The sequence below is a fragment of the Ovis canadensis genome, chromosome 17 (genome assembly GCF_042477335.2).
Source record: "Ovis canadensis isolate MfBH-ARS-UI-01 breed Bighorn chromosome 17, ARS-UI_OviCan_v2, whole genome shotgun sequence".
Taxonomy (NCBI): Eukaryota; Metazoa; Chordata; class Mammalia; order Artiodactyla; family Bovidae; genus Ovis; species Ovis canadensis.
Window position 1 is genome coordinate 78,170,033 of NC_091261.1, and position 26,689 is coordinate 78,196,721.

General features: G+C 37.9%; 1 protein-coding gene across 3 annotated transcripts in view; it reads right to left on the reverse strand.

Annotated features, from left to right (window-relative positions):
- TTC28 (tetratricopeptide repeat domain 28) overlaps positions 1 to 26,689 on the reverse strand; it is a 565,861-nt gene that overhangs the window by 253,892 nt on the left and 285,280 nt on the right. For all 3 annotated transcript variants that reach the window (XM_069557167.1, XM_069557166.1, XM_069557169.1), the window contains 3 exons: positions 20,469 to 20,616; positions 12,532 to 12,804; positions 11,502 to 11,632 (listed from right to left, as the gene is read on the reverse strand). In XM_069557167.1, the coding sequence (XP_069413268.1) occupies positions 11,502 to 11,632; positions 12,532 to 12,804; positions 20,469 to 20,616 (552 nt within the window). The remainder of the gene's footprint in view (positions 1 to 11,501; positions 11,633 to 12,531; positions 12,805 to 20,468; positions 20,617 to 26,689) is intronic.

The window sequence follows — 26,689 nt, forward strand, 5'->3', positions numbered from 1 at the left end:
GGGGTATAAGGTGGGAGCCAGAAAATTTGGTCTGGAAAGGCTGGCCATGTGCTTCAGAGCCTCTAGCTGAAGCAGCACTGGACTGCAGCAAAGCAAAGAAGCTGATACTCAGAAAGTAACAGGTTTCAGAGGATGGTTTCATTGATGGCTAAGAAATCAACAAAATACAGAGTGCTTTTATTACAGGAACACTTCAAATGTATCAGCACGCAAATCTTGGTTAGCCTAAGCCACTGGGATCAAGCTATAAAGTATCAAAGGAAAAATAAGTAATTCACTGATTTGGATTCAGGAAAGAGAGGGATCTTAACTGGTAATAAGATTTCATTGGATAAATAGGCAAAGCGAGGATACCATCAAGTATACACAGTAACCAGAACTTCTCTAACAGCTTTTGTGGCTAGAGGAGGAGGATGAAGATGATGAGGACGGTGGTGGCAACTCCTGCAGCTTACCAACTGACCACATGCTGTATGCTAAAAACTGTGATAAACATTTTATTGTGTATTATCCCTATTTTAGGCTTTGGGATACTGAAGCTTAAAGAAATGTAAGTAATGTACTCAACGTCACATAACCAGGTAAATGTCAGAGTGAGAACCCAATTGAACAGACATTTGATCTTAATCACACTCTGCTCATAATTTTGATCAGCATAGTCAATTCCTTCTGTGCTGAACACCTTTGGAGAATTTGGGAATGCTTATTGTCTTAAGGAGTTATTCATCCTGTAACCATTATTGCCCACGGTTTGTCTAGTGAAAGTGAAGTCGCTCCGTCGTGTCCGACTCATTGCGATTCCATGGACTGTAGCTCGCCAGGCTCCTCCGCCCATGGGATTACCCAGGCAAGAGTACTGGAGTGGGTTGCCATTTCCTTCTCCAGGTTTGTCTAGTAAAACCTCCTAAAAGATATAGTTATAGTAAAAATTGAGGCTTAACTAATTACCACAAATTCTAAATAGAATCAGTTGAATTAAATGATTAATTAGTGAAGTGCTATAGGAGACCAAAATGGTAAAAAAAAAAAAAAAAAGATTCTTAGGACTCTCAACCTCTTATCCTTCAGGAAAGGCCCAAAGACATGCTGTAATACACCTCCAGAAACCAGCAGACACCTGGCTAGTGAGTCTGCAGGAGAATGTAGATTAAGGAATAAAAGCAGCAAGTAATTCAATGGTGATTTCTTTGGGACATGATTTCTTTGGGACGTGATTTCTCTGTAGAAAAGGAGAACTTTGAGATTCATATGTGTTTTATGATAATTAGAGAAAAGTGCTTTTATTCAGGGGGAATAAAAGATTCTGATTACTGCTTTGAGAACTGATGTTTTTTTCTCCCAATAGTGAACTAAAGTTGAAAATAAGAAAGGATTCCTAATTTGGATCATCTGTACCAGTGGAGGGGAAGGGTATTGTATTACAATCTATTTTCATCAGCTTTTAATTGTTCTAACCCACAATAACATAAAATTAAACAAGTCTCAGTGACGTCCTTACAAAATTAAAATGGACTGCAGGAAATTACGGTTTTTGTTGTTGTTTTTGTTTTGGAAATTACCTTTTTAAAAACTGGACACACCGGATAAAAATTCATTTCAGCCAGGATTAATGATTTGTACCAAAATTCTATTCCAGTGTGTTCTAGCAGAACACACTCCATGTTGTATTCCAAGGCTGTGATTCTAACACTTAATTGTCTGTGGGGCCTAAAGAAAAATCATTCATACTCTTCAAGTGTCCATTTTCTCATCTAAAAAAGAGAAATAGGATCAGTAACTTGCTTCACTTCCTGAAGTTTCCATGGTCCCTAGAATAGATAAATCCAAAGGTAAAAATCAAGTAAGTACAAGTTAATCTGGCAGCTATCCTGTCAGGACAGTTCACCATCATCCTGGAAAGACAGCGTCTCAGCGCCACACACTGTCCGAGTACCTTCAGGAACCACAGCACTCACACTCCTCTCAGCCCTCACGTGGCACTGCAGTCTCCTCTATGTCAGAGTCTACCTGTCTCTGAGTCCTTTGACTCTTTATGCTTGCATCTCTCAGCTCTCATGGGAAATATATGCAGTATATGCATAACCAAGCAAAAGGCTTTTGGTATAGCCCAGGGAGCCTGTCTCTCTGCGAACTTACTCAACTTTATCAAGCAATACAAAAATCCATTCTGGAAACCTAAAAACATGCTCTGGGGTTTTGTGACAAGAAAATACTATATAAGGCAATAAGAAATGTATTTGGAAATAGTAAACATTAATCACATATATATATAATAATTAGTTATCGTTGATAATCATGATTTCAAATAACTAGGACTCAGTTAACATTCTACAAATTGTATCATTATACAGAAGATACTTGACAAATTTAGGATCTTTAGAAGTAAACTGCCACACAATGACCAAAAAAAAAAACCCTATTCCTAAATATAACAGCTTTAAGCAATTTACCGTTGATCTTAGGCCAAGTCACTTCATTTCTATAGGCTTCCTATTCCTTAAGATAAAAGAGAGGACTAGATCTGGTGATTTTTAGTAAATGATATAAAGTACTTTTTTCATGGGGCCTATATCTTAGTCCCTGCCCTATTCTATCTCCTTTTGCGACAGAGGAAGAGGTGGCTCCCCGTAGACAGTGCTGCAAGAAGAGGCCACTGGCCATGCAGTCAAGGTGAGCACGCCCAGCCTCACTGATGCAGAGATGATACCACCACTCCCTCCTTCCACTCAGACCAAAGATCCTTCTACTTTATTCAGTTCTCCTTAATCTAAAATAACCATATGTGGCTAATGGCTACTGCCTTGGGCAATATGACTCTAAAAGTCATCTGATCTGATCTTTCTGTTTACAGACGGTGAACCAGCAACCAAGAGTTTCCAGAAGAGGTCTGTCCATGATACATAGCTGCTGGTGGCAAAACCAGGACTCAAACTGAGATCTCCCAATTCTAGTCTGAAACTCCTGCTACCCTGAAGAGAAAGAGAATGCAAAATGTTATAGCTGGAAGAGGACAACCAAAAATATAATGGATGAGTGATGATAAATCAAACTTGAAAAAATTATAGCCAGAAAAAATGGAAAAGCTGAGGGCACAAAGATTTGCAAACACATCATACGTTACATATACATACACACATATTCACTGGCTGTGCCCATTTCTTTTGATGTAATAACTATTTTGCCAGGAGGAGAAAAAGAGCTTTTAATAACTCATTACAGGCCCAAAAGGTCTGACTTAGCCAATTTACACAAAGAGCACAATCAAGAAATTGATGTCTTATCTCCATTCTCCACCAAACGTCTACTTTCCAAGTCCTACAGTCTTCAGTGATTTGCTGAGTTACAGCTTAACACTCTTATTTGTTTCTCAAAAGCCTGTAAGATACACACATCACTGGCAAGGTTGCCAAGCATTCGCCTCCTGAACTTAATATTCCCTCTGAGGATATGGCTCTCTGCTAAAATGGAATGCTTTTCACCTTTTAACCCACTCTCCTGTACTACTGAAAGTAAAATTATTACCTCTCTGCATTCCTTCTTTGTCTGTCTCTCTCAAACACATGCCACCCCCCACCCCACAAACCTTTGCATGGATCTCACACTAGGGCTACTAATATACTAATATACACAGTGTAGAAAATGTCTGCAAAAAGGTCCAAGAAAAACAGCATTGTTTTCAGAGAAAGTGCTGTTCAGGATGATGTCATAAAAAATCATCCAATTAATTTCCTGTAGTTACATCCTGAAAGAAATCCAGAAGGCTCAATCTTCTCACAAAGTCAAGTGGCCTCTTTGGGGAGATACTAACTGTTCCTGTGAACCCACAGGTGTCATAAGCTGATAAGGATTACAATTTACCTTTAATCTTCAAAATCACAAACAGTGAAATTTCATTCTAAAAGATCTTTAATGTGGGAGGCATTATGAAAATATAAAAAGTATCCTCATTAAATGTATATTTTAGATTTTAGTTACTGACAGCAAAGAAAAAAAATGAGTAAAGGTATCAATATTAGGTATCAATATTCCTAAACCCAGTAATCTCCTGGGCTTCATAAAGTTCCCTCTCCAGATCTGAGTGAACAAAGACCAGCATTTACAAGAGCCAAGGAGAGAACACACTGTACCCACTGCACAGCCTCAGTGCTCTTCCTTCAGGCGACAAGCATTCACCAGTACAGGGCTGGAACACTGCAGGAGCTCTGCCAGATTTGCACTCCTTGAGGGCAGGAGTAATAGCAGATTCAGCTCTACACCCAAAGGTATTATAGCACTGGGCACCCAGTAATCACCTGGTAAGCATGCTTTGAATGAATTAATTAATAAATGAGATAATCAATATAAGTAAGTTATCCTTTCCCCCCAGAAGCTGCCAGTTAATAATGTCAGAAGACCGTATTACAAACAAATAATCAATAAACACCATAACTGAGGTATCACTAAGGGCTATCGTCTGCCAAACAATTTGAAAAAAATCTAAAAATTAATGTGACGTGCTAATGGGTTTAAAATATCCCCTGCAGTGATCATTGGGGAAACTCTTTTAACTTAAAGTATGTATTAATACCTGTTGATCCAGCAATCCCACTTGTCACACACTACTCTCGTCCTAAATGTATATAAAAAGACTTGCAAAAGGTCTTTTCTCCTGCAGCCATGTTTGTAAAAGGAAAAACAAACCTCCCTGAACATTCCACCAGCAGATGAATGGCATATTCATAATACATATACTACAAAGAAGTTCAAAAGAACACGGTTGATCTGTATGTTCTAACATGAAAAGAGGTTCAAGACTATTAAGTGAAAAAATCATTTCGAAAACAGTATCATATTCCCATCCAGAAAAATGAAGCCGTAATAGAAAATAGCTAGAGCCATGGTGTATAATACAAACATAATAATTTAAACTTTCTAGCAACCACAGAAAAAGATAAAAGAAAAAGAAAATTAACTTTAATAACATTTTATTTAACTCGATGTATCTAAAATATTATCACTATATTGCCATCAATATGCAAACTTAGTAATGAAATACTCAACATTCTTTTTTCATTCTAAGTCTTCAAAGTCCAGTGCGTATTTTGCATTTATGGCACATCTCAGTTGAAAGCACACACATTTTAAATGCTCAACAGCCACATGTATCAGTGGCTACCAAAGCAGATGGCATAGGTCTAAATGATACACTTCAAACTGGTAACAGTGATCACTTCTGGAATGGATTGTGTTTTAATCTTTTACATCAATAACTAACTCATATATTACTTATGTAATGGTAAAAACACAATAGCAAAAAACCAAGCAGTATGGGAAAATGGGTGGCTGAACAAACATACCTGTTCCAAGGGTTAATGAACATCCAGCTAGAAAAGGGGGGACCAGGGAAAAATAAAATGTAACAATATCATTTATAATAACACACCCAGGTGTGTGCATGCATACATGTACACACACACACACAACCTAAAGATAAAACTAAAGAAAGATATACAATAGTTCTATATTGAAAACTATAAAACATTGCTGGAAGAGATTTTATAAGACCTAATAAATGAAGAAACATACCATGTCCATGGACTATGAAATTCAAATATATTTATAGATTCAATGCTATCCCAATCAAAATTTCAGCAGGATGTTTGAGTGAAGGGAGGGGGGACTATAAGCTGATTCTAAGACATATATATGTTTTATATATTTATGTGCTGTATGCTCAGTCATGCAGTCATGTTGGACTCTTTGAGGCCCCATGGACTATAGCCCACCAGGCTCCTCTGTCCATGACATTTTCCAGGAAAAAATACTGGAGTGGGTTGCCATTTCCTCCTCCAGGGGATCTTCCTGACCCAGGGATTGAACCTGCATCTCCTGTGTCTCCTATGCTTGCAGGCAGATTCTTTACCCTTGAGCCACCCGGCATATATATGAATGTAAAGAACCTGGAGTGGCCAAAATAATTTTGAGGAACAAAGCTATAAGAATTTCTAGAGTTAATAACAAGCTATAGTAATTAAGTAATATGCTACTGTCATAAAGATAGACTAACAGATCAATAGCACACAGCACCTTGTCTCTGACAAAAGTGGCACACAGCGCAATCCTGTGAATACACGGTGCTGGGTCAACTGGGTATTCATATTGGGGGAACTGAAGTTTGATACCTGCACCAACCCAAACACAAAAGTAAACTCCAGGTGGCAGCAGAGCAAAATGTAAAGGTAAGACAATAAAGCCTCACGACCTTGGGATACACAAACATTTTCTTAAACAGGACACAAAAGGCACTAGCCATTAAAAAAAAAAAAGGATTGGTAAACTGGCTTTCACCAATATTTGTATAATATTGGATAGATAAGAACAGAAACTGAGAAAGAGCTTTAGTGAGCAGAGACAATTCAAACAAACCTGGATGACAGAAAACATTGCTGAGGTGTCAAGGAAAAGATCTATGCAGAGGGACCATAATAAGAAAAGACACAGAGGCTAAAGTATAAGGCACTTTTAACAAAGTGTGGCAAATGGACTTATATGAACAGATTACAAGGTGTCTGACACACAGAGCAGTTGAAGAAAAGTTATAGAAGAAGATTATGGAGGAATTTGGACTTTATCTTAAAGGCAACAAAAAAGTTGTCAAAGGCTTTTTAAGCAGGAAAATTACATGATCTGAAATGAATTTTAGAAGGGTAACTCAAAGAGCTCTGTCAATGATGGTTCAGAAAAAGAAGAAACTAGTATCATGGCAGAGCTAAAACAGATTTCACAAATTAGAGTACTTAGATAGTCTGGTGCGACAAGAGGTGTGCAGAGCTCCCAACAGTACTTTTTCTAAGAGTGTCCAGTTTACCTGACTATCTGGGGGAAAACAATTTTACACTACAATAAAAACTGATCTTATACAGGATATGCAACATTCATATGAATTATTTAAATGATAATGACAATGATAATGCCCATAATAATGCTTTTTTTGAATCCTTACTATGGCTCAGTAAGGAAATGGCAACCCACTCCAGTATACTTGCATGGAAAATTTCATGGACAGAGGAGCCTGATAGGCTACAGTCTATGGGATCACAAAGAGTTGGACACAACTGAGTGACTAACACAACAATCCCTTATATTGCTGATGATAAAACTTGGTACAACTACTTTGGAAAACTGGTAAAAATCATAATAAATCTGAACATATGCATGACCAAACATTTAACAGATGTTAAGTGCTAATGTTTGCCTAAAGATATATGTTTATAGTAACTTTTCCATAACAGCCAAAAATGGGAAACAACTCACATGTCCATCACACTTAGAAGACTTATGTAAGTTTTAGGGACATACCAATAAGTGGCCAAGCCAACATTCAATCCCAAGTCTGTCTAATAACTAACTTCACACTCTTGGCCACTACACCATACTTGAAAAAAGTTAAATTCTTATGGCAGTAGCTTCAGGCTACAATCACAGATTCAGGTAGTAGACACCCTCTCTTCTTTGCTTGGAGGAGAGCACCTGTTAAAAAGTATAGAAAGTTCTGAGAGGAGGCTACTGCAACAGTCCAGACAAGATGATATGGCAGAAGGAAGGCACCAGAAAAGAGATTTTTTTTTTTTATTTTACTTTACAATACTGTATTGGTTTTGCCATATATCAACATGAACCCGCCACGGGTGTACACGTGTTCTTTTGTAGAAAGAAGAGAACCCAGTAACAAATCAAACATGTGAGTGAGGTGGCTTGAGCAAGAGGACAAATGGTGACAGCAGAAGTCAGCACTGATCGAGGGCTAAGTCAGGCATATTAAACTGAAGATGGGTGTCCAGGATGTATTTGGATAAAGAAATATGAAGCCCAGGAGAGAAATCAGACTGATAAAAAATAAAACAAAAACTTCCAAGTCATCAGCATATGTGTATATCAGATTTCCTGAATAAAGAATAACATTTCTAAAACAATGTAACTCATGCACTCTTCTGACAATTAATATTAGCTCACAGGAAGGTCTCTGTGGCTACCTGAAATTTATTTTGCAACTGTTAACACAGATAGAAGGCTAGTTAGAATGAAAGTGCCTGCTCTCTCCTATGGAATATCTGAGAATAGTTGTACAAAAGAAAAACATACTGCTCTTTAAGGTAAGTGGACAGTGGTTTCAGGCTGCTTCTTGTTACTTGGTAAAACCTTAAAATATATTATAGCAAAGATGTAAGAGGCAGAAAGATGCAGCTTGGTTTTCTCACCAGTCATAGTATTTAAGTGGTTAATCTCTGCTTCAAAAGGCAGCTTCCCGTACTTTATTTCAATATCAAAACAATGCAAAAGGAAACCCAGGATATAATTCAAGGTCACAGACACAATGTAAGAGGAGGATAATCATTAAAAAGTACATCCTCCAAACTTTTTATACTCAAAGGGTATGATTGCTTTGGAGGTAAGAGTTCTCAAAGTTCTAACCAGTGCAATAATTAAAAGAAAAGAAAAAGTAGGGGTATAACATAAGGATAGAAATGCACAAAACTATCATTATTTGCAAAAAGTCTGCATTACAAGAAAATCTAAGGAAATCAACAAAAAAACCATGAGCTATGATGAGAGAATTTTTGCATGGTCAGTTATAAAATCTGCAAAGTAAACAGCTTTTCTATATGCCATTAGTAACTAATTTTTAGGAAAGACACAATGAAAACATATCCCATTTCCAACAGTATATATTAAATATCTACACTCCCCAAAAATGTAGATCAGTCAGCGGTATAAAAGAGTAAATGAAAGAACAGACCAGGCTCTTAAATAGAAGATCAACCATTAAAACTACATCAATTTATCCATAACTAACATGTAAATTTAATAGTTTCAGTAAATACCACAATAGGAGAGTCTCCAAAATTTGACAAAATGATTTTAAAATTCATTTGGGGGGAGATAGAGAGACAAGAATATCCTAGACATTAAGAATAATAATGATGATATGGGATTTGTAGTATATGAAAAATATAGAGCCACAGTAAATAAAACTAGAACACAAATTGCCCAATAGCTCAGCAGAATGATACAGCAATGTCGAAAATCACATCAATATAAAATAACCAATATTGCAATAGAAAATAGTTTGAAAATTAAAGATCTTTATAAAAGAAAAATTTTTAAATAGTCAACCCAATAGCAAGCAGAGAAATATAAATCAAAAAATAACATACCACTTTTAAATACAAAGCTGACCTTTTAGTTTTAACAATAATGCCTACTGTCAGCTTTTATCCACTGTTTGTAGAACTGAAATAGATACAGCCCTTCTGAGAGCAATTTAGCAATACATATCAGAAGTCTTAATGTTCTAAGTAAGCCCATTGAAGCAAAGGAAATAACGAAGATATGTTCAAAGATTGATCTACAAACATGTTTTTCTGGATTTTACAACCAAACAATCTGAAACAAACTAAACATGTAACAGCGCGTGTGTGCCGTCACTTGAGTCATGTCTGACTCTTTGCAATCTGATGGACTGTACTGGAGCCCACCAGGCTCCTCTGTCCATGGGAGCATACGGGAGGGGGGTGCCATGCCCTCCAGGGAATCTTCCCGACCCAGGGCTTGAACCCGTGTCTTTTACGTCTGCATTGGCAGGTGGGTTCTTTACCACTAGTACCACCTGGGAAGCCTGTATAACACTAGGGAGATAGATTAAATACATGATGATAAAAGACCTTCATTTAATAAAATGAAGACCATTTAATAAAATGAAGAAATGTTTAAAATTAAGAGGAAAATGTTTTCATGTATAATATTTATGTAATTAGATACAACTAATATATATCACTTTTTTTAAAAACCAAGAATCTGTGACTATATACATGATATATATATAATAGAATGGTTGAAAATATCTGTTTTAGACCTCATATGCCAATTTCTACATCTCTCTCCGAGGCCAGCTTGAGTTCTGCCTGTTTCACAGAGCTTCCTCAAGTCTATATCACTTTCTGCCTCCTTGGGAAGGACAGAATCTTGGTAGTGAATTAGGATGCTTTCCTTTTTTAATACCTATCACAACCCTCTGCCCCTAATTAAGTCTTTCTAATCTATCCAATAATTGGGCTAATATATACATCTCAAAGGTTAGGAAAACAGGGTATAAACCCAGCTCTTGACATACTTACAGCTATCTGTCCCTACACTAAATGGCCCTATCTAGATACCTATACTGTTTTAGTTCTTAAACCTGCCTTAACTTCTTAATGCTATCAGTTTATTTGTCTCTAGAAAGCTGAGCCCTGTTTTTCATCCTTTTAACATCAAGAAATCAGATCATCTGGCTTATAAGGATTGCTTGTAAACTAAGAGTAAATAGGCAAAGAGAAAAGTGTGTAGGCAACTCTCTTGAGAATAAAACTGCCAAAATGTCATGGCCCTTGGTAGCTTTCCAAGGCTTTTATCTGATACTCATGGATGAGAGAGACTTTGTAGAAGTCCAGCATTCCCAAGGGGAGATTCCAGCATGCCACTGAAGTAAAGGCTTTTTTTCTTTACCATTCCTTGCTAATACCTGACTGTGTTCTAGAGAAATGAAGATCCTGGGTCATTTAAATAATATAATTAATCTCCATAATGTCCTACAGTGAAATTCTAAGATACAAATGTAACTAAACTTATTTCCCACCATATAGATTAATTCATAAATTTACTGTTGCCTCAGCTATTAACCTTCTCTTTCTCATTTATAATATTATATTACTATTACCATTTATGGAATTCCAGGTACCATGTTAGGTACTTTCCATACATTATTTATAATCCTATCACAACTGTGTACAGAATGAATGGAATCAGCATTTTCTGAATAAGAAATAAGAGGCAAAGAGAAGTTAAACAATAACTTCCCCAAAATCCCCGAGCCAGGATGAATTGGAGCAGGCATTCAAATCTGGGTCTGTCTCCCGCCAAACCCCACCCTCTTTCCACTCTGCAGGGACCATCATGAGCATCTACTAGACAACAAGTCTCTAAGAATTTTACATTTCATTTATCTAGAGAAGACTAAGGTGATATTTCTCTGTCATTATAATTCAGCTCTCTTGATGAGACTGAATATGTCTCTATCACCAGAGTAAAAATCCACCAAAGAAACGGCGTCAAGGATTCACAGCAATAATACTCCATCTCTGACAAAGCCTAATGTGTGCTTCCTTAATTTAATGGACATACCATACTGATACAGCTTTTGGCTAGTTTTACACATATCCACAGCACATGTGAAGAGCGTAAGAACACTGCATCTGACAAGCTATTAGATCCTGAGGTCAGAAGCCAAGTCTCATTTATCTTTATATCCCCAAGCCCTGTATGTGGCAGGTGTCCAACACCTCTTTGTTGATGAAAGCTAGAAGCAATGATTATCAACTTCTGAAAGTAATATATTAAGATGATTAAAACATTTTGAGCATCAAAAAAGAAAAATATCCCATGTTTCAAACAAACTGGTTTTGGTCTGCATGTAAACTTCCTACCTCTCGATCCTTGAGTTTCATGGCAAGCACCAACTGATGCCTGTGGTTAGTGAGAGCCTCCCGGTAATTTCCTTTGGAGAAGAATGCAGAGCCCAGGTTCCCATGAGCTCGGCATTCTCCTGTCTGGTCACCTGAATTGGGTTTAAAAAAAGAGAGAGAATATTCTCTAAGTTACAGCATTATTTATAATATATAAAGGCCATCTTAACTTGAGAGCCACAGGTTTACTAGTTAAAATTTCATCTGTCTTTTTTTTCTTCCTCTAAAAGACTCCATGTGGGAAGTTATGATCCTAGAAGTTAAACCTCTCGACAATCGTTATTGATGTTATAACATATAACTGCAGTCAGGGACACAAGTTTCCTGGAAATGAGAGGTCACCGCTTTGGTTCTGAACAACCATCATCTTGTTGGTTGACTCCAAGCCTATTATATGTTGCTTCTTTATAAGTATGCCAATGGAAGACTCACCACATCTCTTCTCTTACTGCAATCTTCCAAGTCCTTAAATAATCAACGTGATGATTATCATAAACAACCTTTTTTTTTTTTTTTAATGAGGAAATGGCAGCAGAGAGAGGTTGGGCAACTTGCCAAAAGTCACACAAGCCAGTAAGTAGCAGAGTCAAGATTCTAAACTCAGCAGTCTGGTTCCTCAGTCCACACTCCAAACCACTGCTCTGCACTGTCTACTCCAACAAAATGATGGCGCATTCTTGTAGGCAAAAATGTAAATTTAAGTGAAAGATCCCACAAACACTACCATTTGAGATATTAAATCAGTGAGCCCATATCTCTGAGAAGGCAATGTGTATGTTCATCCATATCTTTTGTCCTTTTGGAACCTTGATACCTTGTTAAATGAAAAGTCCTAAAGACTTGAGTACTCTCAAACACGGAATGTTCTAGAGGTAGAATCACTTTTCACTGCACATGCTTTCATTGCACATTTCAATCCCATTCACATCAGGTTAATCCATTTTCTCCATTTCCTTTCTGCACTCAAATAAAGGAGAAAAACATACTCTACCTAAGGTCTTGGCTACATCCAAGTCCTGCTGCATGTATCCAGTGCTCTTCTCTGTGTTCCCGAGAGACCAGTAAGCACTGCTCAGTGCGGAGAAAACGGAGCCTCTCAGCTTGAGGCTGCAGGTGCCAATCTTCAGAGCGGCTTCTAAGACGACCACAGAGGCCCCGTGATGGCCGGCTGTCAGGAGCTCCTGCCCAACCACAGAGACAACCACAAAGGGGCTCTTGTCCAGTTTCATTTTCTGAAGCTGCTGATAAGTGGGCTCGAGGGAGTCTGAAGAAAAACAAAAGAAAACAGAGAATGTAGGAGAATACACAAAACAACCCTTTCTAATACGCTCTAGAAACAATGGTTTCTCAAACTTTCTATGGTCCATTTCAGGTACAAACCCTTGAAGCTTTTCATCCAGCTACAGCCTCACTGTCCACTCATTCACATGACTGGACAACACCGTCAGTCCAGCAATTTCCTTACTTCAATCTCACAGGCGTACGCCACACTCTTCCTCTCTTCTGGTCTTTCTTTGATTAGGACCCATCACTTTCCCTGAATAGTTCTCTCTTCTCTGACCTTCTGACCTCTCAAAGTACCACAGGTACATCACTCAAGTCCCACCGCTACCATATCCAAGCAGACCTCAGAGATGCTGTGGGTCTGCCTCCAGACCATTGCAACAGAGCGAATGTCACAATAAAGCAAATCGCATGCAATGTTTGGCTTCCACGCATATCAAAGTTATGTCTACACTATACTGTAGTCTATTAGGTGAGCAATGGCATTGTGTCTAAAAAATCCCATTAATTAAAAATACTTTACTGCTAAAAAACGCTAACCATCATTTGAGCCTTCAGTGATGCAACAGCAACATCAAAATTAACAGATCACAGACCACCAGAACAAATACAACAATAATGAAAAAGTTTGAAATATTGCAAGAATTGTCAAAGTGTGACACAGAGACATGAAGTGAGCAAATGCTGTTAGAAAAATGGCACCAATAGACTCACTCAATGCAGGGTTGACGCAGACCTTCCATTTGTTAAAAAAAAAAGAAACAATATCTGTGAAGCACAATAAAGTGAAATGCACTAATATGAGGTATGCCTGTATTATCCCCAGGTCCTCCAGCCCACATTAATTTTTGTATCTAAACTTCTGATTTATTTTTATAGTTAGTATTGCAGTTTGGCCCTTAATCTTTTTAGAGATGTTTCACGTGTGTTAATTTTTAAAATATTTTCCAAGCTAAATCTGAAGACCACTATAGGACTGTTTAATACTTTATTATAAACCATTTCTATATGGGTGAAAGCTCCTAACACATCTGGCATTCAATGAATGAAATGTTTGTTAAACCTGAATCTGAATGACTGATTAATAAACTCTGTCCACCTTTTTCCCTAGAAGACATAAAAGCAGCTCTCTCAACAAATAGCCATCCTCCTCACTGGCAACCCAGTGTACCCTGCTGTTCCTGAGACTAGCATGACCACATAAAAAAGTACTATCAATTTCTATTGTGGTGACAAATGAAACCATAAAGAAATCATCTGAGTTTACTAAGGTAAGATGAAAAACAAAATTAATGTTTAGCTTGTTTTATTTTCATGTGGTGGAAAGGACATAGATTAGGGGTCAGGAAGCCACAAGGAGATTCTTTCCATCTGAAGCTAGGTTTCAAAGTGGATGACCTTTAAGCTCCTTCTTCCTCTTCTCCTCTTTTTTCCAAAGACAATCGCAGAGCTAATGACTATAACCCTACAGTGAGGTAGCACTTACAACACTTTTGTTGTTAGCTTCCCTGAAAGACTGTTTCACATTAGTTGTTCCACTGTGCCTATGTTAAAAGAAAAAAAAAAAAAACTATTAAAAGGTTGGTCTCTTTAAATTGTGAATCTCTCAGCCAACAGTACTGCATTAAAATGTAATTTTTACAATTTATGACTTCAAATCTCCACTCACTATGGAGCTCTCGTCTGAATCAACATTACCACAGAAACCTCGAAACCTACTGGTGCCTAGAGCATTTTTTTCCCTTCAATCAGATCACTAAACAGAGAACAAAGAACATTTTTACACCTGTCAAGATGCAAGCAGTGCACAAAACCAGTAAACCCTTGCTAACCAACAGGGTTAAACACAGGCAAAGAATCCAAGAATTGCTGGAACAGGAAAAGAACAATGCCATACTCAAACAACTGGGAGCAGAATTTTGGTGGTACCCACTGGACTCAGCAGCCAGTGATGAGCATATTAGCACACCACTGGCCAATCAGCTGGAGCGAAAATAACAATTTTAGAGCTGAAAAGAACTTGAAACCACCCTTTAATTTAGAAATGAAGAATCTGAGTATTTAAGTAATTCATGCAAGGGCAGACAGCTTGGGACAGAGCCACAACAAGAACCCATTGCAGGATTTTAAGTTCAGGCTCTCTGATACCATACCACACAACATTCTTAGTTGTCCATACAAGAAATCAATTAGAGCTGATTTTAAGCGGAGAAGAAAGGTACCGAGAGGCTACTGGGAAGGGGATGTGGATTCAATCCCTGGTCAGGGAGCTAAGATTCCAAATGCCTTGCAGCCAAAAAACCAAAACATGAAACAAAAGCAATGATATAACAAATTCACTTAAGATTAAAAAAAAAAAAAAAACCTGTATAGGCTGGATTAGGTGACTTATAAGGTTTTATCCCAACTCTACTATTCTACAATTCTAATTCGTATCCTACAATAAACTTAGGCTGTTAGCAAAAGGACTAATTGTGTGATTTTCTCAGGCTAGATGGAACAGAGATTTGGCAGCCTGTAAGATATTTTTCTTTACAGAAATTATGCATAATACATAAAATATCCAATGTCAAAACAACTTCATAAGAATGTAAAAGCACTTTGCAACAATCACTGAACACTAGTTATGTGCTTTCAAAATGTAAAGGCTTTAAGAATTTAAGATAAACAAAGTTTTATTTCCTCACACTTGAAAAACTTGAAGGAATGTAGTATTCAATAAAAGCTAGTAACAGGCAAATAATCATACTCAGTTAAAAGATATGCTATATTTATTTCATCAGTACTACATATTTATTCACCTATTAACATCTGTGAATTTGAGATTTCTTATCCATGAACTCCGACTTCCTTAGTGGCTCAATGGTATAGAATCTGCCTGTCAATGCAGGAGATGTGGGTTCAATCCTTGGGTAGAGGAGATCCCGTGGAGAAGGAAATAGTTATCTACTCCAATATTCTTGCCTGGGAAATCCCATGGACAGAGGAGCCTGGCAGGCTACAGTTCACAGGGTCACGAAGAGTCAGACATGATTGAAACGACTAAACAACAGCAACAATCCATGAACTCAATGGCACCTTACAATGGCTGGTTATTTCTATATCTGTGCTGTGCTTAGTTGGTCAGTCTGTTCGACTTTTTGTGACCCCATGAACTGTAGCCCACCAGGTTCCTCTGTCCTTGGGGATTCTCCAGGCAAGAATAATAGAGTGGGTTGCCATGCCTGCCTCCAGGGGATCTTCCCAACCCAGGGATCGAACCCAGGTCTCCTGCATTGCAGGCAGATTCTTTACCATTTGAGCCACCAGGGAAGTCCAATTCTATGTCTAAAAGTGAAGTGTTAGTCGCTCAGCCGTGTCTGACTCTGCGATCACATGGACTATAGTCCACCAGGCTCCTCTGTTCACGGGATTCTCCAGGCAATAATACTGGAGTGGGTTGCCATGCCCTTCTCCAGGGGATCTTCCTGATGAAGGGATCGAACCCAGGTCTCCCACACTACAAGCGGATACTTTACTGTCTGAGCCATCTGGAGTTGATTTTCTTAATGATATGTAAAATAATGATACAACTTTCAATCCAGATTTCTCAGAACTGGTAGGATATGCTATGGGACCCCTGAGGAGAGATCCAGACAGAACAGCAACTGCTAACACATAAGAAGGCAAGCAAAGTGTAATGAGAGTAAAGTACTGCCCATAAACAAAGTTTAGAGGTAAGGTTCATAATATTAACTTAATTTTAATTTCTATCTTTTCTTAAGCAAATTCCTTATAGAGGAAACTAAGTTAAAGATCACCGGGCATGTCACAAAAAGGACAAATACTGTGTGATTCCACTTACGGGCGGCACCTTGGGAGTCACCAGGAGTTGGGGTAGGGTGAGGAGGGAGGAGGAGTTATTGTTTAAACAGGTACAAAGTGTCAATCTGAGAGGATGAAAATCTGGAGACAGATAAAGGGCTGGCTGCACAACCTTGTGAGTATACTTAAGTATACTGCACAACTAAAAATGGTCAATTAGATGTTATGCATATTTTACCACAATTGAAAAAAAAAAAAGAGCTTTGGTTCATACTAAAAGGAAAACTTAACCCTGCTCAAAAAAAGAAAAAGAAAAACTGACGCGTTTAGTTCTCTAAGTCTCTTCATATTTTTCTGGGTTCATTTATGAATTTATTTATATCCTACTTCATTCCAAAAGGATTCAAAGACCTTCTAAAGAAATAAGGCAGAAGACATGGTAGTCAGAGTGAGTGGAAAGTGGAGTAAGGAAAATTCATCTTAAAGACTGTTAAGTCCTGGCACACTTCTTGAAGGTAGCCAGGACACTGGGTTCTACTGCTTCACAGAGGACAAAGCAGAAGAATCAAGGATCACTTTAGGCTTTCCCAGACCTTTTAAATAAAAATACACTAACACTGAGGCAAAAGGCAGTTTTTCCAGGAACCAAGTGCTTAGCAAGAGGATCGTGTGTGCTGTGCAGTGTTTGTTCCACAGCCACAGCGCAAAGACAAGAGCAAGCTTCTCACCACCACGACTTCTCTCTCCAGGAGGAGACGCACCACATTGGGGGGTAGGTGTCCTAAAGGGGCCTTCCTTTACGTGCCAGGGCTTGATTCTCAAAACAACAGTACAAGCTACTCGTTCTCATGCCCCTTTTACAGATACCAACCAAGGGGCAGAGAAAGGAAGAACCTTGCCCAGTCAATAGGAGAACAGATGGCAGTGCTGGGATCAGAGTCCCAGTCTTTTCAGGAAAAGTCAGTTCTGTTTTGTTTTCAACAATTTCAGAAACAGGCCATCTGTGAAAACTGACTGCCTTCTAAAAAAACATCAGACAAAAAGAGTTATCAAGGGTGGACAATCAGGTAAATAAAAGGTGAGCCCCAATTTGACTATGAGAGAAAAGCTTATACATATTCAAGCCATTTTCCACCAGTACATCATAAAAATCAGCTTCCTGGATCTTCTGAAGCTGAAAGAAACACCACGACAGGTGATAGCCCATAAATGTAATAGTGTTTAGATTACCGAATTAACAAGAGGGGAGAAAATATACACAAGAGAACCCTCAGCAAGAAGCAGCCCTGCCGTCTTTAGAGGAACAAATAAAGGTAAACTCCATCTCACTTTGTAATTGTACTATTAAATCTGTGGTTGGCAGCAGGACTATGCGACACCATCCAAATCTGCACAAACATTTATAAGATATAATGAACTGAAATTGCTGCAAGACAATCTAAAAAAGAAAAATGGAAAATAGTAAAAGGACAATTTGAGAGTCATGAAAAAGTCTCACTTTATATTAATACTTATATTTGTGTATTTTTATAAATGATTTAAGGGAAATACATTACATATACAGTGATGTAAATATATTTACAAGAAAAATAGATAATCTGATATCTGGTTGGTGAGCATGAATGAAACCATAAAAATAAAGTAAAAAAGACAATGCAATTATCAAAATAGGGAACAATATTTTAAAAAATCAAGGAAGTTTCAATGTGGATTAATAGAACATAGTTATTTGGGAACAAGGGTATATTATCCCTATCCTTTAAAAAAACAACAACAACAACAAACTTGAAACTTCCCCCAAAGGCCAAATGACAAGAATGCTATGCACAAAGGGGGAGCTTTGTTTGCTTACAGAAGCACTTGGACAAGGGAGTCTCCATGTTGCATTTCAGATTCATTTTGCATTTCAAAATAAAAACAATGGACACACAGATCAGACCTACACGTAAAGCATCCTGGACCACACAGCTACTCAACAATGGCAGAAACTGAGAACACTGAAGGAGATTAAAATAAACAGTGGGCAAAAAATGGGCAGCAAATAATGACAGATTTGTGAATTATAATCGTATGACAAAAAGAGAGGTCATTAAGACGTGCAATGATAAACAGAACAATACTGTGTAAAGCAACAGTCTTTCTATACAATGTTAATAAGAAAAGCCCACCTGGAATAGATACAGTGGTAAAGGCAATGTCAAAAATAAATGACATAAGTCATTTTAAGGATAAAGAAGAAAATACTGAAGTGCTCCAGGCACCTGTAAGATGCAGCTTTCTCCAGGGTCGCCCTTAGGTCACTCTGTAAGATGTGAAAGAACATGGCACAGAAAACCCTAAGGGGGACAGCAGCACTGAGCTATTTCTTGCAGTGCAGAGATTTGTTTACATTTACCTAAATAAGTTGCTTCAAAGGCAAACTGGTAAGTATGATTCTGCTGACCTCAACACATTCACTCCAGTGTTCTAAAGGCAGCCCCAGAAATACTTCAGAATAAAGGGACATCATGAACTAAATAAAAAATGATCTATGTAAATTACTTGCAGAGGGATACAGGGAGAGAATGAGAAAATACTAGAAAAACAGAAAGGAGAGAAAGAGATTGATTTTCGTTGTTGCTGTCCATCTCCCCTCCCTCCCTTCCACTCCTGGCACTCCAAAGTGCGTCTGCTCTAAGTCAGAGTTTATTAACAGCAGGTCCCCCAGTGGGAGAAGCCATTAGGTTCCTGCAGCAAAGACTCAGCTTTGTATGGGGTTATAAAATCGCAAGAAGAGAGGTTTCCTTACCACTTTTTTTCTAAAACACGAAATCTTCGCTTTCAGGAAAGTATTTTTTATAGCTATGAATTGCTCAGAAACCATATGAGTACCATGTAGTTCATCAAACTTTTACTTAGCACATAAATATTTTGAGCCAAGTATCAAACTAGCCAGTATATTAAAATTATCTAATGCTGCAAATATTTTCAAAACTAAATAAATTACCTAATGATACTGCCATCCAGGTTTCTAGGTTCACTCAAAAACACACCATGTCAGAAGCGAAAACAGAGTTCTGCTTGACATCATATAGTTAGTATGGGACATCATCAGCATCAACCTGCCTTAGTGTCTCCATCATTCCACAAAGATATACACTGGTATACACTTTTAGCCCAATCCTCCCAAGAATTCTTTCCACAAAAATCTATGTTCCTCAAACAGAAGTCAATCTGATCTGAGCATTAGAACACCTCCAACCTTCACAGTACTATTTTCAATCTATTGTTCCAGAACACCAATTGGTATAACACAGAAGTAATACAGGTAAAAACCACATATCTACTTATTTTTCTCTTTCCTTTTAATTCAACATAATCTTTTAATGTTCTTCTGAAAAATGTTGGACATAGCCTACAGTTAGATCCATATTTCCTCCTAAGAAATGTCTAATGTATTCTCTCATTTGTTTATTTCTAGATGGCATACTGGTCCAGCTGAGCAGATCAATTTACTACTAGAGGTGTTTTGTTTTAGAGGTAGAGAATCTGACAACTACAAAAAACATAAGGATTCTTTACATAACCCTAAAATCCAGAGAGGTTGTATAGTTAGTTAATGAAAAATTCAAAATATAATCTAGGTCCACAAAGTCACAGACAAGTGGCCTTACCACCATCCCACCGTGCCTCATTAATGTCAGCTATCGATAGTGATTTCCAATTTTCCTCTGTCTAAAATATCCAACCTTAGCTAATATGATAACCTATCAATTCTCAATGCCTGAGTCAAAAATCTTCAAAGATTAGAAATGTTCTGACTTAAATTAGTGTTGGAACAAATACTTTTATCATATTTACCTCTCATGGGAGATTTCATGGCTGCTTCTACCATCCCCACCAGAAGCTGGAGACTCTTGGGGTCCTGAGCCAACCCAGATGCAAAGGCTGCCAGGGCATCGGCATGACGTCCGAGGTACTGGAGGGCAACACCCTGTCGGAAGTATGCCTGGAAATAAACAAAAGATAATGCACGTATTACTTATACACTAGGCTCCACCAGGCTGAGGAGGATTCTTAACTAGAACAACAGGTCGGCAGAACTAAGATTGATGTGATCTCAGTTCAGAAACCTAGTGAAGAGTTTGTAATCAAATTTGACTTCTCTGAACATCATAAAATGTAAGCATACTTCTTTCAGGAACATTATATTTAAAACTTTCATTCTTTTCACTTCTAGAACATATTAATTTTATCACATTCTTTGGTACTTATTCACATAGTATGTAATATTTTACCATTTTTTGATGATTTTAAAAACCTTTTACCCCAATTTAATAGCATAAGCTCCTCAAGAACAGGGGTTTGGAGATTTCTTTACATCTCACCAAACTATCTGGTACAGTGCAAGACAAATGAAAGACACTCCAATTTCACTTATTTTGTTTTCTCCTCATTAATTAAAGGAATATATCAGCATGTGATTAGTATTAAGATAATTGTAATGATGAGTAACACAACATGGCTACATTGAATGCGGTGTTTCATACATAGTATTTTAAAACCATTATTTAAAATACATGTGCTTTGCTTAGAAACAAAATAAGATTGCTGTTGTTTGCATCGTTTAATTGGATTAGTTTAAAAACTGGCTTTATCAACTATAAATAAAAGAAAACATTCCTCCTTCCAGCTAATTACAGAAAGGGCCAGAAAATTAATAAACTATTCAAACTTCATAATGATAGTAAGAACTTATAAGTTTATTTCGAACACAGAGTAAAATCAAGTAAATGATCAAAGTGTTACAAGTATATAACCAGCAAAGGACTTTGAACCTGATTACATAGCACATAAAACTGACATATTATTAATGCATTCATTGTTTATATGACATCTGCTTCTAAAATATTTGGCCTATTTAAATACTTTTACAATACTCTATGCTTGTAACACAAATGTAACTTTTTCATCCAATACCTTTTTCAATTGCAACAAATTGTATTTATGGGCTCTAAATGAAGTTTCAAACAACTTCTAAAACCATGGTGGATTCAGGTCAATGTATGGCAAAACCAATACAGTATTGTAAAGTAAAATAAAGTAAAAATAAAAATTAAAAAAATAAATAAAACTACTATTCAAATGTAATACATAATTTTATAATTTTATATTATGTACACACACTATGAGAGAGCACCTTTCATGTTTACAAAACATAATTACTTACCTTATTCCATTTTTACAACTATGCTTTGAGGTAATTTAAGATAAGCAATACCATTCAGTGTTTCTATTAAGAAACAATCCATAAACAGAATGAATACTCAAATTATTATGGTCTATTCAGACTTCTATTAGTTTAAACTACCAGCAGCTGTTAAAACTCAGACTCCAGTAAGACAATAACCTGCAAATGCACTTTCATCACTAATTCATAAGATCACTTCCTTTCAGTGGACTCAGTCACTTTTTAATCTTTAATGTGTTTATACACATTTTTTACTACCCTTTTCATCTAATATTTTAGGTAATTTCTATAATCCAAGAGGCAACATGTACCACATTCCAACTAAAAATAACTATAGTTTATATAATTCTAGAAATGCTACATTAAAGCTAAATTTAAAAATTTATATATGCGTGCATGTATACATGGGCTTCCTAGGCAGCGCTAGTGGTAAAGAACCTGCCTGCCAATGCAGGAGATGAAAGAGATAGGGATTCGATCCCTAGGTCATGAAGATCCCCTGGAGGAGGGCATCACAACCCACTCCCGTGTTCTTGCCTGGAGAATCCCATGGACAGAGGAGCCTGGCAGGCTACAGTCCATGAGGTCACACAGAACTGACGCAACTTAGCACAGCACAGCACACATGTATATATAAATATATACATGAAATATTTATAAACTATTATTTATGAAGAAAGACCAAATAAGTCTGTGGTTAATGATTTCAGGTATATATTTTAAGAAACACAAAAATCTATTGTGATAATCATTTCACAATATATGTAAGTCAAGTCATTATGCTATGTACCTTAAACTATTAACATACTGCTATAAGTCAATTAAATCTCAATAAAACTGGAGAAAAGACATTAAAAATTTAATTAGTCTCAATGAATTTTGATAATTTTTTATCTGTTTAAATCAAAGCATATCATTCATTATTTCACTGAGAAAATAACTGATTTTCCTATCTCCCAAATGAAGTCTCAGAAAAGTATGATGTATATACTCCTTAGTGGGTTTAATGTTAATGGAAAGTTATGACATCAAATAAACAAAGGAGTTGCTTCCCTGGGAGCTCAGCTGGTAAAGAATCCACCTGCAAGGCAACAGACCCTGATTCAATTCCTGGCTCTGGAAGGCCCCTGGGGAACGGATACGCTACCCGCTCCAGTACTCTTGGGCTTCCCTGGTGGTTCAGATGGTAAAGAACTGCCTACAGTGCAGGAGACCTGAGTTGGATCCCTGGGTTGGGAAGATACCCTGGAGGAATACATCGCAATCCACTCCAGTATTCTTGCCTGGAGAATTCCCATGGACAGACGAGCCTGGTGGGCCACAGTCCATGGGGCTGCAAAGAATCGGACACGACCAGGCCGCTAAGCACAGCACAGCACACACATGTTTTGCTTTCTTAGGACACTCAGAAATTAGATGAGGAAAGGTATGGCTGGATCATGCTGCCCAGAGTCTCAGCCTCCCTTCCTCTGAAGATTTTGAGAAGGCGCAAAGATCTCCCTTGATCCTTCCTAATGTCGTTCCAGAATCCCCAACCCAATGTCACAATATTTTCTATTAAAAGCTTAGAGCTGTCAGCACAGTGCCTGATATAGACTAAATACTTAATAAAGTAAGCTATTTTGGTTATTAATTAATGAGGAAAATAAGAACACATAATTACAGACTAACAGAACATAAGGAGAGCCCAATAAATATTTCAAACATTTCATTATTCAATATAAAGCATTCAATTCCTGTCACTGCTTTATTCACTCCTCCCTCTTGCTCCACGTAAGACTATTAGCAACTGGGAAACTCACTGGTCTAAGGCTCCCAGACAAAATCTGAACCACCCGAAATTGGTACTAACAGGTCTTGGGAGATGTAGCAACCCACATTCCCCGCCCCCCCCCCATAGGATTTTCTGTCAGTCTCTCCCAAAGGAAAGATCAAGAAGTGCTGAGTTTTACCGCTGTTTACTAAACTTAAAGAAAACTGATGTGACCTAATTTTTCTCTTACTATCATAGGTTTCATAGGAAGCAGCAGCATCTGGGAAAGGAACAAATCTGGGTCACTTAGGATTGAGCCCAGCCAACCTCAGATAATATACTCCCTGTCTCTGCACTTCTCATGTATATATCCACATTCTGGTCACTGTTATGCAACAGAGAAGGGAAGGCAATATGGACTGACTTTGAGAGCCCCTTTGCCCTGAGAACAATGGTTTTAACCTGAAGCTTTAGCCAAGAAGAAAGACTTGCAAGGAGCTAGTTAATACACTGGACCACAAGGGGAATAGCTAGATTTTAAAGTGTTGTAGAGTTGTTTATATATTTGTTGTTGTTTACCACAAAGAATCTTCAGTGATTATTCCACACATGCTACAAGTAATCTCACAAATAATAGAAATACAAGTAGGTTACAAGTATGTTTTCATTCCTTCCATACTACTTCAATTAACATTCTCTAAAAATCCACAGAACCAGGTACTGTGATATGTATTACAAATAAAAAAAAATAAAGATAGGACTTGGACTCAAGGTGCTTGTGGTCTAAAGGAAAGAATATAAAATTTCTTGACTGCTACCTATAATCAGTTCAGTTCAGTTGCGTCCGACTCTTTGTGACCCTGTGAATCACAGCACGCCAGGCCTCCCTGTCTATCGCCATCTCCGGAAGTTCACTCAAACTCACATCCATCGAGTCGGTGATGCCATCCAGCCATCTCATCCTCTGTCGTCCCCTTTTCCTCCTGCCCCCAATCCCTCCCAGCATCAGAGTCTTTTCCAATGAGTCAACTCTTTGCATGAGGTGGCCAAAGTCCTGGAGTTTCAGCTTCAGCATCATTCCTTCCAAAGAACACCCAGGGCTGATCTCCTTTAGAATGGACTGGTTGGATCTCCTTGCAGTCCAAGGGACTCTCAAGAGTCTTCTCCAACACCACAGTTCAAAAGCATCAATTTTTCGGTGCTCAGCTTTCTTCACAGTCCAACTCTTGCATCCACACATGACCACTGGAAAAACCACAGCCTTGAGTAGATGGACCTTTGTTAGCAAAGTAATGTCTCTGCTTTCCAATATACTATCTAGGTTGGTCATAACTTTTCTTCCAAAGAGTAAGTGTCTTTTAATTTCATGGCTGCAATCACCATCTGCAGTTATTTTGGAGCCCCAAAATATAAAGTCTGACACTGTTTCCACTGTTTCCCCATCTATTTCCCAAGAAGAGGTGGCAAGAATACACAGAAGAACTGTACAAAAAAGATCATCACGACCCACATAATCACGATGGTGTGATCACTCACCTAGAGCCAGACATCCTGGAATGTGAAGTCAAGTGGGCCTTAGAAAGCATCACTACGAACAAAGCTAGTGGAGGTCATGGAATTCCTGCTGAGCTATTTCAAATCTTGAAAGATGATGCTGTCAAAGTGCTCCACTCAATATGCCAGCAAATTTGGAAAACTCAGCAGTGGCCACAGGACTGGAAAAGGTCAGTTTTCATTCCAATCCCAAAGAAAGGCAATGCCAAAGAATGCTCAAACTACTGCACAATTGTACTCATCTCACACACTAGTAAAGTAATGCTCAAAATTCTCCAAGCCAGGCTTCAGCAATATGCGAACCGTGAACTTCCAGATGTTCAAGCTGGTTTTAGAAAAGGCAGAGGAACCAGAGATCAAACTGCCAACATCTGCTGGATCATGGAAAAAGCAAGAGAGTTCCAGAGAAACATCTATTTCTGCTTGATTGACTATGCCAAAGCCTTTGACTGTGTGGATCACAATCAACTGTGGAAAATTCGGAAAGAGATGGGAATACCAGACCACCTGACCTGCCTCTTGAGAAACCTAATGCAAGTCAGGAAGCAACAGTTAGAAGTGGACATGGAACAACAGACTGGTTCCAAATAGGAAAAGGAGTATGTCAAGGCTGTATATTGTCACCCTACTTATTTAACTTATATGCAGAGTACATCATGAGAAACGCTGGGCTGGAAGAAACCCAAGCTGGAATCAAGATTGCCAGGAGAAATATCAATAATCTCAGATATGCAGATGACACCACCCTTATGTCAGAAAGTGAAGAGGAACTCAAGAGCTCTTGATGAAAGTGCAAGAGGAGAGTGAAAAAGTTGGCTTAAAGCTCAACATTCAGAAAACAAAAATCATGGCTACCTACAATAACTGTTTATAATAGGAAGGGTTTGTAACATTTTAGCAGTAATAAAAATGTAACTAATGACCAAAGTGCTTACATCCTTTCGTTAAAATTGTTGGTATTTTGTCCTTAGTGAGTATACATTCTTCTCATCTCAGAGAGTTTGCTAGACTGAATGTGTATGTCACTCCAAAATTAATAAGCTGAAACCTAATCGACCAGTGTGATGGTATTTGGAGGTGGGGCTTTGGGGAGGTGATTAGGCAATGAGAGTGTACCCCTCAAGGGTGGGATTAGTGTCCTTATAAAAGTGACTCCAGAGTGCTCCCTCTTCCCTTCTACCACATGAGACTAGGCACAGCAAGAAGACAGGCAGGAAATCAGCCCTTACCAGACACAAAATATGCCATTACCTTGATCCTGGACTTTCCAGCCTCCAGAACTGTGAAAAGTAAATGTGAGTTAAGCCACCCAGTCTACAGTATTTTGTTATTTCAGTCCAAACAGACTAAGATAGGGTTAAACTAAAAACACTCAAAGACTAAACATGTGAAACAGTAAGCTATTCACCCTTCAAGTACCCCTGGAAGCAATGAAGGGCCTTTAAGTCTTTTCTTTCAACATTCTATTCACAATTCTAAAACATCACTGAACTCAATAATAACATAAACTTCCTCCTCTTCCAT